Source organism: Cantharellus anzutake, assembly GCF_015039405.1.
Source record: "Cantharellus anzutake strain C23 chromosome Unknown EI90scaffold_32, whole genome shotgun sequence".
Classification (NCBI taxonomy): domain Eukaryota; kingdom Fungi; phylum Basidiomycota; class Agaricomycetes; order Cantharellales; family Hydnaceae; genus Cantharellus; species Cantharellus anzutake.
The window spans coordinates 340,580-356,994 of NW_024066982.1; the positions used below are offsets into that span (position 1 = coordinate 340,580).

General features: G+C 49.1%; 5 protein-coding genes across 5 annotated transcripts; 3 read left to right on the forward strand and 2 right to left on the reverse strand.

The window, feature by feature from the left end:
* Positions 1–2,651: 2,651 nt before the first annotated feature.
* EI90DRAFT_2924578 (uncharacterized protein) lies at positions 2,652–3,877 on the forward strand (the record flags this gene model as incomplete). The annotated part of the gene is made up of 3 exons (XM_039054867.1): positions 2,652–2,890; positions 2,959–3,331; positions 3,380–3,877. 3 exons carry the CDS (start codon positions 2,652–2,654, stop codon positions 3,875–3,877), a joined length of 1,110 nt encoding a protein of 369 aa, XP_038914663.1.
* Positions 3,878–4,431: 554 nt separating this feature from the next.
* Positions 4,432–7,500, forward strand: EI90DRAFT_3063202 (magnesium transporter NIPA-domain-containing protein). The gene is made up of 11 exons (XM_039060711.1): positions 4,432–4,722; positions 4,779–4,863; positions 4,921–4,962; positions 5,026–5,112; positions 5,171–5,296; positions 5,352–5,509; positions 5,562–5,658; positions 5,717–5,822; positions 5,879–6,001; positions 6,057–6,601; positions 6,655–7,500. Exons 1-11 carry the CDS (start codon positions 4,661–4,663, stop codon positions 7,273–7,275), a joined length of 2,052 nt encoding a protein of 683 aa, XP_038914664.1. The 5' UTR covers positions 4,432–4,660; the 3' UTR covers positions 7,276–7,500.
* Positions 7,486–8,525, reverse strand: EI90DRAFT_3125418 (uncharacterized protein; the record flags this gene model as incomplete). Its single annotated transcript, XM_039063825.1, has 6 exons — positions 7,486–7,598; positions 7,657–7,803; positions 7,864–8,052; positions 8,108–8,209; positions 8,282–8,333; positions 8,388–8,525. 6 exons carry the CDS (start codon positions 8,523–8,525, stop codon positions 7,486–7,488), a joined length of 741 nt encoding a protein of 246 aa, XP_038914665.1.
* Positions 8,526–9,518: 993 nt separating this feature from the next.
* EI90DRAFT_1449513 (uncharacterized protein) lies at positions 9,519–12,330 on the forward strand. Its single transcript, XM_039051797.1, has 12 exons — positions 9,519–9,617; positions 9,674–9,724; positions 9,780–9,817; positions 9,876–9,891; positions 9,941–10,213; positions 10,265–10,333; positions 10,395–10,534; positions 10,586–10,693; positions 10,752–10,972; positions 11,030–11,157; positions 11,214–12,099; positions 12,150–12,330. Exons 1-12 carry the CDS (start codon positions 9,601–9,603, stop codon positions 12,273–12,275), a joined length of 2,073 nt encoding a protein of 690 aa, XP_038914666.1. The 5' UTR covers positions 9,519–9,600; the 3' UTR covers positions 12,276–12,330.
* Positions 12,331–13,118: 788 nt separating this feature from the next.
* EI90DRAFT_2924509 (leukotriene-A4 hydrolase) lies at positions 13,119–16,157 on the reverse strand (the record flags this gene model as incomplete). Its single annotated transcript, XM_039054862.1, has 15 exons — positions 13,119–13,513; positions 13,576–13,747; positions 13,825–14,003; positions 14,058–14,130; positions 14,200–14,355; positions 14,437–14,451; positions 14,541–14,559; positions 14,621–14,699; positions 14,777–14,832; positions 14,912–15,004; positions 15,067–15,245; positions 15,326–15,554; positions 15,630–15,775; positions 15,876–15,933; positions 16,006–16,157. 15 exons carry the CDS (start codon positions 16,155–16,157, stop codon positions 13,119–13,121), a joined length of 2,001 nt encoding a protein of 666 aa, XP_038914667.1.
* Between the last annotated feature and the right edge of the window lie 258 nt (positions 16,158–16,415).

A 16,415-nucleotide genomic window follows, 5' to 3' on the forward strand; every position in this document is an offset into this window, starting at 1 on the left:
CTTCTCTTGTCGTTATGAATGATAATCATGGGGCTTTTATCTCGTTTGAAAATCGTGAAGACTGCATGTAGCCCAAGTAAATGTTGTTTCAGTGTCCTAATCTAAACCACAGGTGTCAACTGATGTATTCCCCAGACCCTTTCGTTAGCAATGCTCAGAACATTTCGGTTAAGACTAATGGGTCCTGACTTCGCTGCCGCGGGTCCAGACACCTTATGAATTACCCTGCGCAAACGTGTGACTGGGGAAAGAAGTGATATTAGGCAATACCTGGAACGTTGACGTTCCGTTCATTTGCCCGGCCCAACATTAATATCGTCCCCACGGGTTGTGCCCTTCGAATCACTTAACCAGGTGCCCCACAATGGGGTGACGGGTCTATCAAGTTGACCAAAACTCCACCCACAACGTGTATGAGTTACTACTATGTCTGATTATTACACAGAACTAGTCAACGTGCCTTCGGCAGGTTCACCAATACAGGAAGCCAAAAACTCACAGCGGTATGAACCATTTTGGTCAGAGAAGCCTTGGTTAGGCTGATCAGTATCATAGTACCTTCAAAAGTAACACCTACTTTTTTGCACACTCGTTCGAGGTTTTTCAACAACGTCGCACCCCTAGTACGCCCATGCACTCCTCTCCTTTGTTGGAGGTGGCGAGGATGTCAGGGGTAATGCTGTGGGGCCCGTGTTCTCTGGGCGAGCAACATTCGTCCAAGGCTGAGACACCTCCTGCGTGTTAACTCTAGTCATGCATGTTAGCAGGGGTGTAGTTCGTCTTTGAGATAATTAAAAAAATCACCTTATGATCGACTAATTTGGCTTCAATGTCCCAAGCTAGTGTCTTATTCGTTGCCTCATGGGCGCATATCGGCGGCATTGGTAGGATGGTTTATGAGTCGCTGGACAAACTCTATTTTCATCAGTAAAATCTCAATCGCATGATGTGCATGTGTCTGAATGATGCATAGATCAGTAGAAAAATATCCCCGGGGGTTGTATCTCCTTAAAATGGATGGAGAATGGGATGATGTGTGCGCGGCGGAGCAGTACGGCCCTATCCTTCCCAAAGAAAGCATAATTAGTAACAGGGGGACAACTCCAATCACGAAGAAAGACCTGGAGAATGTTATGTTATCAGCCGGCAGTGGATGTCTGAGCGCGATATCAAACCGATGGTAAGATATCGTGCTCTAGCCAAGTCGCGGACATTATATACATATTCGGGTGGCCAGCCAGGATAAAAGAGTACAAAGTGGCGCGCAACAAGTCCACTCCGCCACCAGAGCGGGTAGTCACAATGTGTGTGCCACGTCGGCAATAAGGTGCCTGGTGGCTCATCCTTGCCACTGCGCCACGTCGGGTTGCTACATCAACATGCATGTTATCGGTGGGCCTTTCAGTCACGGTCAGCAGCGGATGAAGATGTACAGTAGCTGACTCTAGCTCTATCAACGATCTATGCTTTGGATCCGCAGTAGGATGTATGCTGTCTTGTTCCACCTGGATTCCTGACTAGAACAACAGGGTTTAAGAAATTTTGGCCCATACAAGCGATGGCAAGGTGTAGCTGGCAAGAATTGTGAGACACGTCATGCTCCCATCATTTCTGCTAAGTTCTTCACAATAGCTGCCCAGTCATACGGACTAGTAAGGCGATTACTGTCCAGGGCATGGACTTGGATGAAATATTTAACAAAGATTACTACTTGCTAATGAAGTGGGGGGGGGTTCTTTCACAGCCGAGATCCGTACCTACAAGCCCCCGAGCCACCGTTTCCGAGAACGGGAGCGCCCGATCAGAGCTTGCAGAGGTTTGTGGTTGGTATGTCGAAAGCTGCCCCGGCGCGTCTAGCAAATCCCAGGTCTGGGAGAAGCACAGGACTCCGCGGACTATGTACGCGAATTCGTCGCCTGACGAGGCGGGTATTTGTCCATTATCCGGGAGTTGGGCTTCTCCCAAGTTCTAGCTCTGTTTCTTGCCGTCTTATTTTCTTCTCATTCTCACTTGGACGGTCCAACGATGTTGACTTGAGTCATGCCTGAGCTGTGTATAATATTGCGGTTGGAGTTGGTTGAATTTATTGTGTTGTTTTTTCACAATGTACCTAAGCGCCTGTGACGTATTCAGTGAGGGATTATGAGTATAGTGCTGGTAGCACACTTCTACTTCAACTTGCGCAAGGGAGTTCCAATACAATGAGCCCCTGGGCGCGGGGTTAGCCGTTTCGAGTTAACTTTCGAAGTAACCACTTACACCTGCCTCGCACCAAGCAGGGGTCCTGCAAGCTCCTCCGAGGGTTTTCTGTCAGAGGTGCTTGGGCGGCTTTAAAGACAGCGAAACCCTGTGCGTCCTTCGACGATTTGTTCCTACTACTGGGACACCAAAGCGACACCAACCATGCCACCCTCGGTCCCGGGTTGGCGTGCCGCGACCTGCGTGGTACAATCACGTACACCAGATACTTATGCACATCAACAATCTCTAACCCTCTTGCTCTTCAGATACGCAGTCTTCAGGGACGAAGCGGAAGGCTGAGGCTATAAGTCAAGACACTGCTCGTCCCCCGCTCTTCGCTCCCTGGACTGCAGATATAGCCCCGCAACCTCACCTCCCCGCAATTGAAATGTACGCAGTCTCATGGGCCCATGATCTGGCCTCTCGATGGTGCCTCCTCTGACGTCGTATTCAACACCTGGTCCCATTTTTCCCTTAGTCTGAATCTGGAAGCTGCATCCTTTACACGATACATCACACCAACGAAAGTAGAGCAGAAGGTTCGGCATCTCGTGATCGAATGGATACGCAATGAAATTGTCAGGCATATTCCTGATGCTGAAGTTTTGGTGTTCGGAAGCACTCCCGTAGATATGTATCTCCCTTCTGGGTGAGCCGCTCCGCTCATGTTGGGTCCTCTCTTCACCCCATAAGCTCAGATTGCCGTGTTTCTCCCAGGGATATCGATCTTGTGGTGCAATCAAAATCGCTAGCTGTTGAGGGTCCGCCCCGGTCCAATATCACACGAATTGCCGATATATTGCGGAGCACTGACATGGCACTGGGAGAAGTTCGCATTTTCGCTAGTGCCAAGATCCCTATCCTCAAGTTCGTTTCGCGTCATGGGAAATTCTCTATCGATATTTCTGTGAACGTGTCGAATGGAGTTGCTGCAGCATCAATCATCAGGGATTTTATACGGGATATACCTGGTGTCAAACCGCTGTCATTAATTGTCAAGTGCTTCTTGAGGAGTAGAGATGCGAACGAAGTATACAGAGGGGGGTTAAGCAGCTACCTTGTCGTCTGTATGGTGATATACTTCTTTCAGGTCAGACGTACTTCTCGTGTGTTACGGCTAGGCTCACGAACCACCTAGACGCACAAGGGAATGCGCAAGTCACATACTGATCCGTCATCCTCTTTGGGGAACCTACTGCTGGAATTCCTTCAGCTTTTTGGCTATGACTTCAATTATCTTCAATCTGGAATATCATTGAGGGATGGGGGAAAGACTTTTTCGAGGAGCGAAAGGCATTGGATTTATAGGCCATCACAGCCGCGACTGTGCATCGAAGACCCACAAAACACCCAACTGGATGCGGGTGCAGGCATTCACGACATCCGGAGAATACAAATGCTCTTTATCCACGCCTATGACCAGCTTCAGGCTGAGATACAGCGTAGGGACAGATCGAGATCAAAGGCACTTCTTTTAGAAGGGAACTCTCTTCTCCAGATTATCATGGGGGTCCCCCTGAACGTGAGTGCCACCGGTCCGAGATGGATCGCGATTGACAAAGCCAATGCCAGGAAATCGAGCATCGGAAGTATCTTGCCGTGCTCCATACCACAGGGAGACTCTATCGATTACTGAATATGCCTCGGACTGGACAATGGATTAAAGACGCCAAGGAGAACGATCCCCCCCCGCGCTTCCTGCAACACGATTAGATCTGAATCAGCCAACGGTACATTCTGCGGTGTATGCCCGCACCTAGGGCTTGCCATGTGTAACGATCCGTAGTGGACTCGCTGCTAACAGTGTTTGGTGAACTAACACCACTGACGCATCATTACTCTTTTGCCAGATGATTTTTAATGCGGAACAACCCAATTTACTGGAGTACAACGTTTTTAGGAACGATAAATAACCGCTGGGTCGTATATTGAAACCGGTGGACGTCTGTAGCTAGCCGTACATCATCATTCACTCCTTCATAGCTCACCACAGGTGTTAGGTTCTGTAGATTATAACCCCAGTGTTAATCGTTATGTGGTATGCTCAGGAGTCATCTTGAACGCGAAAGATTCCAAAGTGTTCACTATACTCCCCATGAAAGGTGAAATCTTACCAGGACCGGCCCGGTTTGCAAACGGTCGGCAATGGCCGAATTTCTGTAAAAATTTCAGATTGAGATTTGTCGACATCACTATTTCAACCAGTGTGATTCCTAAATCCCTCTCCATGCGACATGTCGCAACTTAGTTACTGACTGCCTGAGGTCAGAGTTGAATAGATGGCAGTGCCGAGTGTCAATTCAGTATGCAGTACTAAATGTAGAAACAACAGATATGTACAATGAATTGCGCGGGTGCGTTAGAGCCACCAGGTAACGTGGGTTAGAAGCCTTGTGGTCCTTCGACTCCACAAGCCACTATGGCATCCCCTCATCCCTCATCCTTGGGAAGCGGTTTGTCTACACCACCCCAGTACAGAGGGTGAGTTTCTCAGGGTTGTGGCGGGTGTCATTATGCTCACCGTTACTGTCTTACAGTGTCGGAGTGGCTTTGGCTGTTGGGTCGGGTGTTTTTATCGGCTCATCGTTCGTTTTCAAGAAGAGGGGTCTTATAGCATCACAAGTACGTTGTGGCCCTTTGTCCTTATGTGTTTGTTTTCATTCACTTCCAATCATACAGAGAGATGGTGCTGCGGGGGAAGGAGTTGCATATCTCAAGAATGTGAGCAGCAAATGAGCCGGGTAAAACGCATTTATCAGCTAACAATTGAATCTTTTCTCCAAGTTTGTCTGGTGGACAGGAATGTGCATGATGATTATTGGCGAACTGATGAACTTCGGTGCCTACGCATTTACATCGGCCATCATAGTAGTATGTGTGGCGGCACTTTCTTCAAAAGCGAGTCTCACTGCTAGGTGACTTTCCTTAGACACCGCTGGGCGCGTTATCGGTGGTCATATGTGCTGTATTGTCATCTATATTCCTCAAGGAAAAGCTGTCGCTGTTCGGATGGATCGGTTGCTTCCAGTGCATTGTGGGAAGTATTATTGTTGCTGTGGGTCATCATCTGGACGTTTTCCTTCCAGGCATGTCCTTACTCATATTCATAGCTTAATGCCCCTCAAGAGCAATCTGTGAACACTATAACGGAGTTCAGGCACCTCTTCCTCGCCCCTGGGTTTCTCGTGTTTGGGAGTGTGATAATTGTCGCTGCGCTATTCATCATATTTTTCGTTGCCCCACGTTACGGAAGAAGCAGCATGCTATGGTCAGATTGCGGCTATTCTTGGCGCAACACTACATTGCTAACGTGCATTCAGGTATATTTCGGTCTGCTCCATGATCGGAGGTCTGAGTGTGTCTTGTACAACGGGCCTTGGCTCATGCATTGTTACAAGTATACGAGGAGAAAATCAGGTGAGCCTAGCTGGACACGTCACTTAAGCGTACAGACTGACGCGAACATCCGTCGCAGTTTAAGAACTGGTTCATCTACTTCCTGATGGCTTTCGTTGCAACCACCTTAATCACGGAGATTTACTATTTGAATATTGCTCTCGCATTATTCAACACTGCCATGGGTAAAATGCATTTTTCCGGATTTAATTAGTAATTTCTTCTGAGCGGATTCACGCAGTCACCCCAACGTACTACGTGATGTTTACTGGGTGCACTTTGATAACAACGATTGTGCTGTACCAGGGCGTGAAAGCGTCTATTTCCGCTATTCTCACCGTTGTGTTCGCATTCCTTATCATTTGTACGTGCTTTCACCACCATTCCGTACTCCAAATGCTCAACCAAAGTATGGTAAGGCTCTGGTATAACACTCCTTCAAATTTCAAAGGTGGAGCCAACCAAGTTACGGGGTCTGGATAGACGAACCACTCTACTGCTCCAAGCAGCTCGTGAAGAAGTTGCCGAGCCCGAAATCGACGATCCAGAGAAGGGCCTGCTGCAAGCTTCGGAGGAGCCGGGCCTTGATGCTCTTCGCGGAACGTTCGGTGTAGGTGGTACAATTGTGCGGGCTCGCCGGCGAGCTTCCACATTAGGCACAGGCAGCGCGAATTCCATCCATCGTTCCACTTCGGGAACCAGCCGGAAGAACAGCAGAGCTCGCAGCGGGCATGACCTGCACCATGACAATCATGCCGAGAGAGAGTGGGAGAATGTGGCAGGGAAGGGTGTCCGCCGCTTCCAACTGACTGACGCACCAGTATCACCGCCCGCCACAGCTCCTCCCGCAGCTCCCCCTCCTTCCTTTGGGCTGAAAAGGAAGAAAAGAGATTCGCACGGATCTGCCGTAGCTGTCCGTGGTTCGATCGCGGGCGGCGATGAGGCAGCTTTACCTGTCGAGAAGGTCACGTCAGGCGGGACTCATGAAAAGCCCGCGTTGGGGGCTCTGAAGGAGAGTTATCCTTGTCTGCCCTCCTGGCACAGCAGGAATGGGCTACTTCCCAAAGATTTGATGTCTCTGAAGTTCCCCCTCCCAAAAGCGGTAATGTATCACCAGTCGATTCGCAGCCGAAGTCCATCAACCAGCACATCCATTTCACTGAGTCAACGGGACCGCATCCGGATCATTCGGCGTCATCTGTACGCCTAGTAACGTCTTCGAGACGACACCACAATATTTTGAATCCGAGGAAGTCTATTCCACCAATCTCCCAGACGCCGCCACTAGAGTCAGGATCAACGACATCGACATCATCACCACAAAAATTACAGAATTCGACGGCCCACCAGCGCCCACACATTCCATTAGCTGCCAAGATCTCGCCAGAAGAAGCACCAGGTCCTACCGTGGAAGCAAGGGATTCAACGTCTTCGCCATTGTCAAACCCGCTTTCGGCTACCCCCCAGGCGCAAGAGGGAAGCGAATCGGAAGACGAAGATTTGGTGGCGGGGACTATCACAACTGTCGAACCTCTCAATGCGCCGGCAGGCCACTCTGATCCGATCAGTGAATCCACGGACAGCTCCACTGACCGTTCCGGCAACCGTGCTCTTGCTTCAAGGCGACATCTGCGCTGATGTACTGCGTTCATTTTCTTGACTTTATGATTGTTTACGCACATGTCGTGCGAACAGTAAAGGTATACCCGGCAGTCGACAGTTTTCATGCGGATTACTGCCTACCCCGCCATCTATATTTAATCCATCGTTATGATACCACACACCCAGTACCCGATGGCATATCTGACACCTTTCACATACTTTCATACTTACAATATACCGAGTCGATCATTGTCCGCGTCCCGTTTGCATCGGGATTTGTCTCAGCTTGTTTGCAAGCTCCCAACCGATTGCAAAGTGAGAAAGTCGGGCATCAACTGAAAATCCTCGTTCCGCATACGCTAGGATGATGTTGTTATTGTTAATGACCTCACGGGAGTTCAGTGAGCACAAACTAACCTTTCAGCTCTTCATTGAGGGTCTCGAGTGGCACTATCCTACGGACGATATGCTCGCTAGCTTCGAGCTTCTGATCAGGTAAGGCATCTTTGACACTTCGGACAGGGACGTCCACGACAATGAGTTTCATATTCGCCGTCGTCATCCCTAAAGGATGAATATAGAATCAAGGGAACCTTATTTCCACGGAACTGAGGAACAAGCTACCTGGATCGCAGACCTGAAGTGGTGAAGTGTAGATTACACCTGATGCCTTCAAGCCAGTCTCCTCTTCGAGCTCCCTGATTCCAGCTTGTTCGACATCCTCATCCTCGTCGATGAGACCTGGCCCATGGAATGAAGGGGTTATCAGGCTCTCCAACGATGAGGGTGCAGAATGCCTACCAGCAGGCGCCTCTTCACGTTTGCAGAGTGAGTGTTGATTTCGGCAGAGACAGCTGTGATTGCTTACCGACCACATAGCTGCCTACGGGGGGGCGATACTGTTCAATTATCACTGTGTGTAGAGCTTCTCCAGTCTCGGTCGGCCGCAGTATGGCTATGATGGCGACGGCTATGCATCAAAACCGACGAATCGAAGTAATTTGCTTTGGTTTCCATAATGAACAATAAATTGTGATCGTACCATCGATTCCAGCCGAGCCACGCGTTTTCCTCTCAGCAGCTTCCCATCGTCTCTACGCGATCAAACGTATAAGAAAAGAACAAAGTGTCATCGCAGTTCGTCGTACCTCCCTTCCGTCCTCATCAAGCCAACAGATCTCTTTAAGGGTCACCCACTTGGCGCTTTTGGCTTCCAGTTCGTGAGATCCAACCAGGCTTGCCCTCTTGGGGCTATCCCCCGATATATACTCAGAAGCAGCGGACATTCTCTGGTCCCAAATTGGAAGCTTCGCGCTGAGAAAGCGACGAGCACCTAGTAAGGGAGTCGAGGTTGAAAGCAAAGGACAGCGATGAAGCTTGAAAATTGATGATAATCTTCCACTGACGTGGTGAGCCAAGGTGATTTACCACACTGCGGCCGTGCAGAAGGTTTTGTGCCAACAGGCCAAGCCCGAGCGAGGAATGAATACATTTCGAACAAATGAAAAATAACTTCAAACAAGTAAGATATAAGTGCTGCAGGAACAAGCGCAGTTGGGACTTCGAAGGCCATGAGAGCAGCTAGGTCAGGCATACCAATCTTCAGGTTTTCTTAAACTCAATTGGGAAATTTATAAAGTGAGAACCGAAATAAGAAGAACAGTGCTCGATCTGCTGCGCACATAGATGAGGATAGTGGAAAAAATTGAAAAGTTACTCTAAACTCTAAGTCTTCGATGGGCCGAGCGGAATGTCCATCTCTTCGGTTGCTGGCCTTGGCTATCGTAGAGACAAGGTTTTTGCAGCCTGTGGCTTCAATCGAGGCATTGACGCCCCGGATGGACCACATGTGCCACGTCCAATCTTTGGGCCAGTTCTTGATGGCAACCACAAATCCGAGGCGGAATGGGATCATTAGATGAACGCCTCAAAGCTCCGGAAGGATAGATCTGCCAGCGTAGCCCCGTTGTGATGCGGAGACAGCTGTAGTGTCGTCCGTGTCCAGCACGAGTTCATCAGAGAGAAGAAGGTGGATATCGTACACGCCTCGGTATGTTAAATTACACAGGTTTTTTGTTAAATACATAAGGGTTCGGCCTCCCCATCGTGGAGTGCCATGCCCCGATCGCCAGAAGCGTTTTGCACATAGAGCTTTCCACTGGGGGGAACGTGTCACGGACGAACACACCATTTTGACGCTCTATTACAGCAAAAGACAAAATAGTCCGCGTGTCCGATTTGGACTTCCGGTTGACGATTTAGGAAAATATTTAGCGCTCATCATTCATTCACTGCCATTTTGGGGTGATCACGAGACTGGCCTGGTCATTCAGCCAAATCGGGCGCGCTGATTTTTTTGTAATGTCTTCCCCAGACAGGTGCCGTGTCTTGCCACCAAAGTTCGAGTGTTCATATCTAATAACATGCCCCACAGGGCTGATCCTTCCACAGTTTTGGACAAATTTCTGGTTGGGTATCAGGGATGGTGAATTCTCACGAATATTCCATCATCAGCAGAAGTGTGTTGACCCTCTCGTCAGGTATTCTACCCCTGGAGATCGGGTAATCCTGCGGGAAGGTCAGATGGTTTATTGTTCGGGATGGTGTCATATTAACACCATTATGATGTACGATAGGCACATGGAATCATTGGTATCGTCCACTTTACCCTGCTTTATCGAATGCTGACCGATTATCCCAGGTTTGACAAAGAGCCAGGTTTGGGAGGTGGTCGACCGCAGTTCGATATTTGGCCAGACACATCCGAATATGCCGCCTCTGATTTGCATGAAGTTGAGGGGTACAACACACCATGGGGACTTGCAAAACTCTTCTCATCTTTCAAGTCTGGTGTCGTGGATTTGCATTTCCAAATGATGAAAGACCATGGGATTGATGGTTCATTCCTTCAACGGTGGGTTAACCAATGCAATCCCAGTGGCGATCCGTGGAGCGAACTTGCACGCCTGACACTGTGAGTGTTCGTCACTGCGGAAGGTATCAGGACTTACAGGTAGTTTTTCAGAGAACGAGATGCTGTCCTAAAGCTCGTCCGTGCAGCAGCTGAAAAGCAGGGAAGGGTGTGGGCCATTATGTGTGTACATAAAACATCATCATTCATGTACAGCTTATCGTTCCTCTGATTTTCACGGTAGGTACGATTTGACGGCGACGCCTTCTGATCGTTTAGAAGCGGCAATTCTTTCAGATTGGGACCATCTGAATCGCGATGAGGGTGTCACTTCCAGCGGGATGTATTTGAGGCACGGAGGCAAACCAGTCCTAGCTCTGTGTGGTATGTGCACGCGTGTATGGCCTTAGTCCTCACGTCTTATCGACACTTCAGGAGTCGGGTTTGCGCGCTCGCAACAGTCTCCCTCAATATTGAAATCTATCATCGAATCCCTTCGAAGACGATGGCACGCTCAAGGGGGGATTTGGATCATACTTGGAGGTGGGAGTCAACCCTTTCAAGTTATTGCTGACTGGTGTTGATAGTCTTGCCCCCCCAGTATCAACACAGTGGAGAAACCCGGGAACCGGAGACCAAGATGCATCAGCAGACTGGCTCGAAGTTTATCACCTGGTTGATGCGATCTCTCCCTGGACTGTCCGTCGATATGGCAATGAAGAAAGTGCAGATACATACGCTTCCAACACTGTCCGAGATGATATGAAGTTTTTGGAAAAAAGGGGCATAAAATACATGCCCACGGTTTTTCCAGGATTTTCGGTTTGTGCTTCAGATCAGGCTGCGTCTCCTTATTGATTGCCTGAGCTTCCCTTCTAGATGGCGAACGCCACCAAACTGGGACGCTATAACGAGGTACCTAGACAAGGGGGAAGATTCTTATGGAGACAGCTATATAACCTGCAGATGGAAGGAGCGAGAACCATTTATGCTGCCATGTTTGACGAGTTCGTCCATTTCAACCCGTTGCGGGACATCAGTGGCTCATGCATTCGTGGACAAGATTTGACTCAGGAACCGCCTTGATGCCTGCTGTATCCTCTCCAGACCAAATCCCAGCACTTGACCCCATGTATCTAAGACGGAATCGGTGGAGGTCCAAATTCATCACCACAGATGAGGGTGGTGATCCTGGCTTACCCTCGGATTGGTTTCTTCGTGTATGTGGAACTGCAGCCTTTGCGCTGAAGGGAGGCCCGAAATTGGATAAGGAGCTTCCTCGAAAGAAACTTTTAATTGACTACTGGCATTCGCGTCCTCGGCCTGCGCAAAGTGAGGCTTCATGGTCAGCAAGTCCCAGTGGTTCTGGATCTCAGGGCCCAAGCGGGAGTAGCAGCAATAGTCAGCCGGTCCTTCATAGTGTTCCTGCCGAGGAAGATCCATTGGATGGCCTACCACCTCCTCCGTATACACTTGAAGCTGGGTCCGGAGAGAAGAAAGCCGACGACTCTGATTTGACCCGCTTAGCCGCGGCGACTGCTAATGTGACATTGAATTCATCGGAAGCTACGAGCGATCCACAATCTCCCTTGTCTCCGATCAGTGTAGCTGGGACCCCGACACCCTCTGCTACTGCTACATCGTCCGTGCAGACGGTTAGCAATATAGATACACACCTGACCCAGGTTGTGCCCAGCGACCCGCCAAGACGATTCGAGAGCCTATCTCGACCTGACTCGAGCCCTACGCAATTTCCACCGTCGCAACCGCTTCATCCAGCTCCAGCTCCTCGACCTAACCTCTCCACTCGACCTTCATCGAGTCGTCCTTCTGCACCGCTTGCTTCAAGACCTGCCGTTCCAGGAAGATCGAGTGGGTCCTCCCGTCCATCATCACCTGCACCAGTTGTGGCTTCCACGCTATTGTATGATGCAATATCGGTGAACCATGTTGGTCCCCAATCTAGCGTTTATTCGCCCTTACCTCATCTCGCACCCAGCATACCGGTCCCAACTACCTCCGATCCCCAGCCCTCCGCTCAAACTGCGAATGGGGCGCCAGGCAACGCAACAATTTCGTTCCCGATGCCGTCTTCCTTCATACCAAGCACCCACTCTTGGAATAGCACACCGGCGCAGCATGTCCCAGTCCAGAATGTCGCCCCACCATGGCCAAGTACTGCGCATAGCGCGCCGCCCCCTCTGCCCTACTACTCCGGTTCGCCACCAAATGCATCTATGCCGTCATCATTCGGTGGCCCTTCGGTCCACGCAAACCGACCAACGACACCTGTTCCTCCGGGGCACCCCCAGTCTCAGTCACAACTGCTCCATTCTCCATATCCATCCGCCTCCATGCCTCTCCATTCTGGACCAAACTCGGACACACCATCCACGTTCCCGGGGACAACTGGTTTCTATAATGGTGCGGGTGGCTTTGCACCCCAGGCCCAACAATGGGGAGGCGGTTCCCCTCAGGGGTTTCCGTTCCCGGGAACTGCTCACCCTTATAGTCAATCTGCGCACAATCAACCAACTGCACCTCCACTTATACCGCAACCGAACGTACAGCCTGGCACACATTTTGGAGCTGGGAGCTCGAACACTGTGCGTAAGTGCTGTGTTATCTTCGTTCTTGCCGGTAATAGCCCAGCCTGATGATGGTACGACGCAGCTTTGCCAGCCTTCGCAAGGGATGCGATCACACGTCTAGGAGGCGAGAGAGCGACTGCCAGTGTACAAAATGCTTTACAGAGTAAGCAATCTGTGGAGCTCAAATGTATAATGGATATCGTCGCTGACATCGTGTTACATAGCGGGAACGAAGTACTGGAACAAATTTACGCGCTAGTGTGAAGGATGTTTGCTTATACTAGAGAATGTAAATTCTCTATTATACACTAATTTCAATACGTTGTGAAGATATTTTTTTCAAGCCTTAAACGAGTCCAAGATCCTATACCATTCTGTTAGTCATCCCTCTCTCTGACTCTACAGCGTAGGGGCATTACCTTTTCGATCAATCTCCGAGCGATTGGATGGAAATAAATTTCGTTTTCCTTAAAAGTCTTCCTTGCGAGAGGCATGTCAACTTTGCCAATCGCTCTAAAAATGGGTCTGCAGAACTTCATTCGGCCCTTCAAACCAGGTGCTTGTTTCTCTACGAGCCATGCTGCCGCGTCAGGTGTGTATTTTCTTGCTGCATCGGGAGATGCAGCCAGGACAAAGTTGTAGAACCGAAGGCGAATTTCAGGGTTGGAGGTGTTGGTGATCGCGTCCAAGTAAGTTTCGGCAAGGTAGTGGATGTGTGAAGGTGGGAGAGACGACGGTCCTGCTAGCGTCGCTAGACGCTCGAGGAAGACGACTAGAATGAGAGAATGGTCTTGGTTAAAGTTTATAGACAGTGAGAAAATTGATGAATGAAACCTTTTTGGTTGGAATTGAACGAGTCTAGATCCTCGTGGTTGAAGTCCAGTTTGCTGATATCGTGGTTCTTCGATTCATTCCACCTTGCGGCTAACAAGTATGCATCGTTTGCTAGTGTCGTATCATAGGGGATGTCTGCAGGAAGTGAAAGCCCCTCTCCGTGAAGCCATGCCTATAAACCAACCATGATGATAGTCAGCATGGTTCCGGCGAAAGCTATGAATAGCTAACCACAGTGTCGATACCTACATCCCAATCGACGGAGTCAAGGGTTTTGATTTTGTCTTCACCACCTCCATTCTCCTTTCTAGACCAGTATTGATACAGATGTTCCTTCCATTGGTCGGTACGAATGGATTTTCCTCGGTACATACGCACATAATCTCGTGCATACGGTAAGAATACATCAAGTCCACCCAACAGGCGTTCTGGAAGAGATCGTTACAGTGCAAAGATGAATGCAGGAAAGTAAGGGCACAAACCTAGGTATAAGAGGAAATTCGACCCTTTTTCGTATGGGACTGATGAATACGCTTCATCAGGATCTTCACCAAACTAAAAAAAAGATTGAAGATAGTAATCCCCACTAAAGGAACTCCAAGAAAAAAAATAGGCACGGCTCACTTCAAACGGAATGAGCAATCTTTGATATTTGGGTCGATCCTGAAACTCTTTCAATGCCTCGTCGAGAGCTTTCCGACCAATAATATATGAAAAGTCGCGCTCTGCTGGACCATGCAACGCTCCTTGGAGGACACGTTCAAGCCATGTGGTCCAGCCCTTGGCAAAATCAGGGGTGTAGTGCGCAAATGAGTCTCGGCGCTGGATCAACGAAGCACAAATGGAGAACAATAGACACACCTCATTTAGCCAGAACTAATGCCCCAAAGTAAGGTCGGAAATGCATCATATGTAAATTCAGTATTATTGGATCAGCAAAGGGCACAAAGCGAGCGTCAACATACATGGCCCGCATCCGCCGTCCTATGAGACAAGTTTTCTTCAATTTTTCCGTCAGAGTGACGATACGGAAAGGTATGCTTACGTGACGTTGTTTCCAAACCAACTATGAGAAATTTCATGCCCTACAACATCGACGAGACTCCGGTCCCCCGCCAGAAGAGCTGGTAGCATCCAAACATGGGGTAGCAGTTGATGTGAGAATACATGAGATAAGAGAATCATTGTCAGCGGATGAAACTTCCCCAGATGGAAGATGACTTGCTGGGTGTAACGAACGTAAGACACGAGTTCTCCCTGACATTAGTTAGAGCAAAGAACGACGTTAAATGTTGGTGGTATTGAGATTGTGGTGTGGAAAAGATGGAAGACGTACATTCCGCCATAAGGGAAGCTCGGAGGAAGTACCAAGAGGTCATACACGCCGAAATCATACGGCGTGATGATCTTTTCAGCTTCATGTACATATCTATACCATTAGTCGAATATAAGGGCCACCAAATCCGTCTTTGAAAAAAAAAGAGTGCGTACCTAGCTGTGTCTTTTTCGAATTCCCAGTATGCTGCATCTATGACTTCAGGCTCAGTCCATAGACCTGTTTTCCATTTGACCGGTTCAGTGGCTTGTCCAGCTACGGATGATGAAGAAAAAGGTTTGTAGACGACGTTTCCTGAGGCGATGGCGATGATATACGAGGGAATCGCAACGGGCTAAACAGGGTTCAGGAGCAGAACCGCCAGGTTAGCAAAAGATGTCGGATTTCATGTTCCTCTTGTTTCTAGATGCATACCTGATTGTATTCATACGTGACTTCATCCTTCCCAACCTCTTTGCCACCATGAACTTCCTCAGCGGGAGGGGATAGGCGTAGAGCGGACATGAGAACTGGTAGAACAGAGGTGACTCGAGAAGAGTAGGTGATTTTGAGGGATGGTGTGTCTTGGAGTGGAGCCATGCATCTAGCGTAAATGGGTTGACATTGAGAGAACAGGTAAGGGAAGTGTTTCCCTGCTGTTTGCCTTGGGGATCGAGGGATGAACGATGAGTGGCGGTTGTGAATGCTAGGAAACCCCCAAAAGGGTGTGGGAACTTACTCTTTGTCGAGCCATCCGACTGCTGTGCCTTGTCCAGTCGTGTTGTAGTCGATCGTGACTTTGATAGTATCTCCTTTTGAAAGCGTGGAGGGGAAATATACAGTCAGAGGGCTACCAACGACGGGATGTCGTTCACCAAGAGCGAACTGAGGTCGTTAAACGATTGTGTGGAAGCATGTTGGATCAACAAGGAGAGCAGACAAAGAGTTAGTGTACGGGTTTTCCGAAAAAAAGGTAAATACAAACTTTGGTGGATTTGTGGCCTATTTTCACGTCTGTAATGTTAAGGTATGACGTATCGAATCTACGGCGGCAGGAAAGTACATGGAAACGCGTTCAGTAATTTGTCGGAAGCGGAATCAAGTGAAAGCTTTACATTACATGCCCGACGCCATCTTTGTGCACAACGAGATCATGAGTTGCGCTACCAACGAATTTCTTTTCTCCCCAGAGAATCTTCCAATCAAAGTGTACGTGTTTCGTGCTAATGTCGAGATAATTGGAGTGTGTAGTAGGATCGAGTGCCATCGGTGCTACGATGGGAAACACGATGGAGGTTCGATAGATGCTAGGCGAATCGATATCACGTCGACGTACAAGATGATGAGTTGGCTAGGATGGACAATCACGTTAGCGCGCATTACGAGTTGTCCCTGAGATGGGGGTGCTGTACCAGAAACTAGGATCGATTGTGGAGAGTGTATTTGCGAATGTTGTTGCCGAGATGAGGGATGGGTGAATTCATTCGTTCGAATTTTGCGACTGAGGCGGATTGAAGTGAGTGAC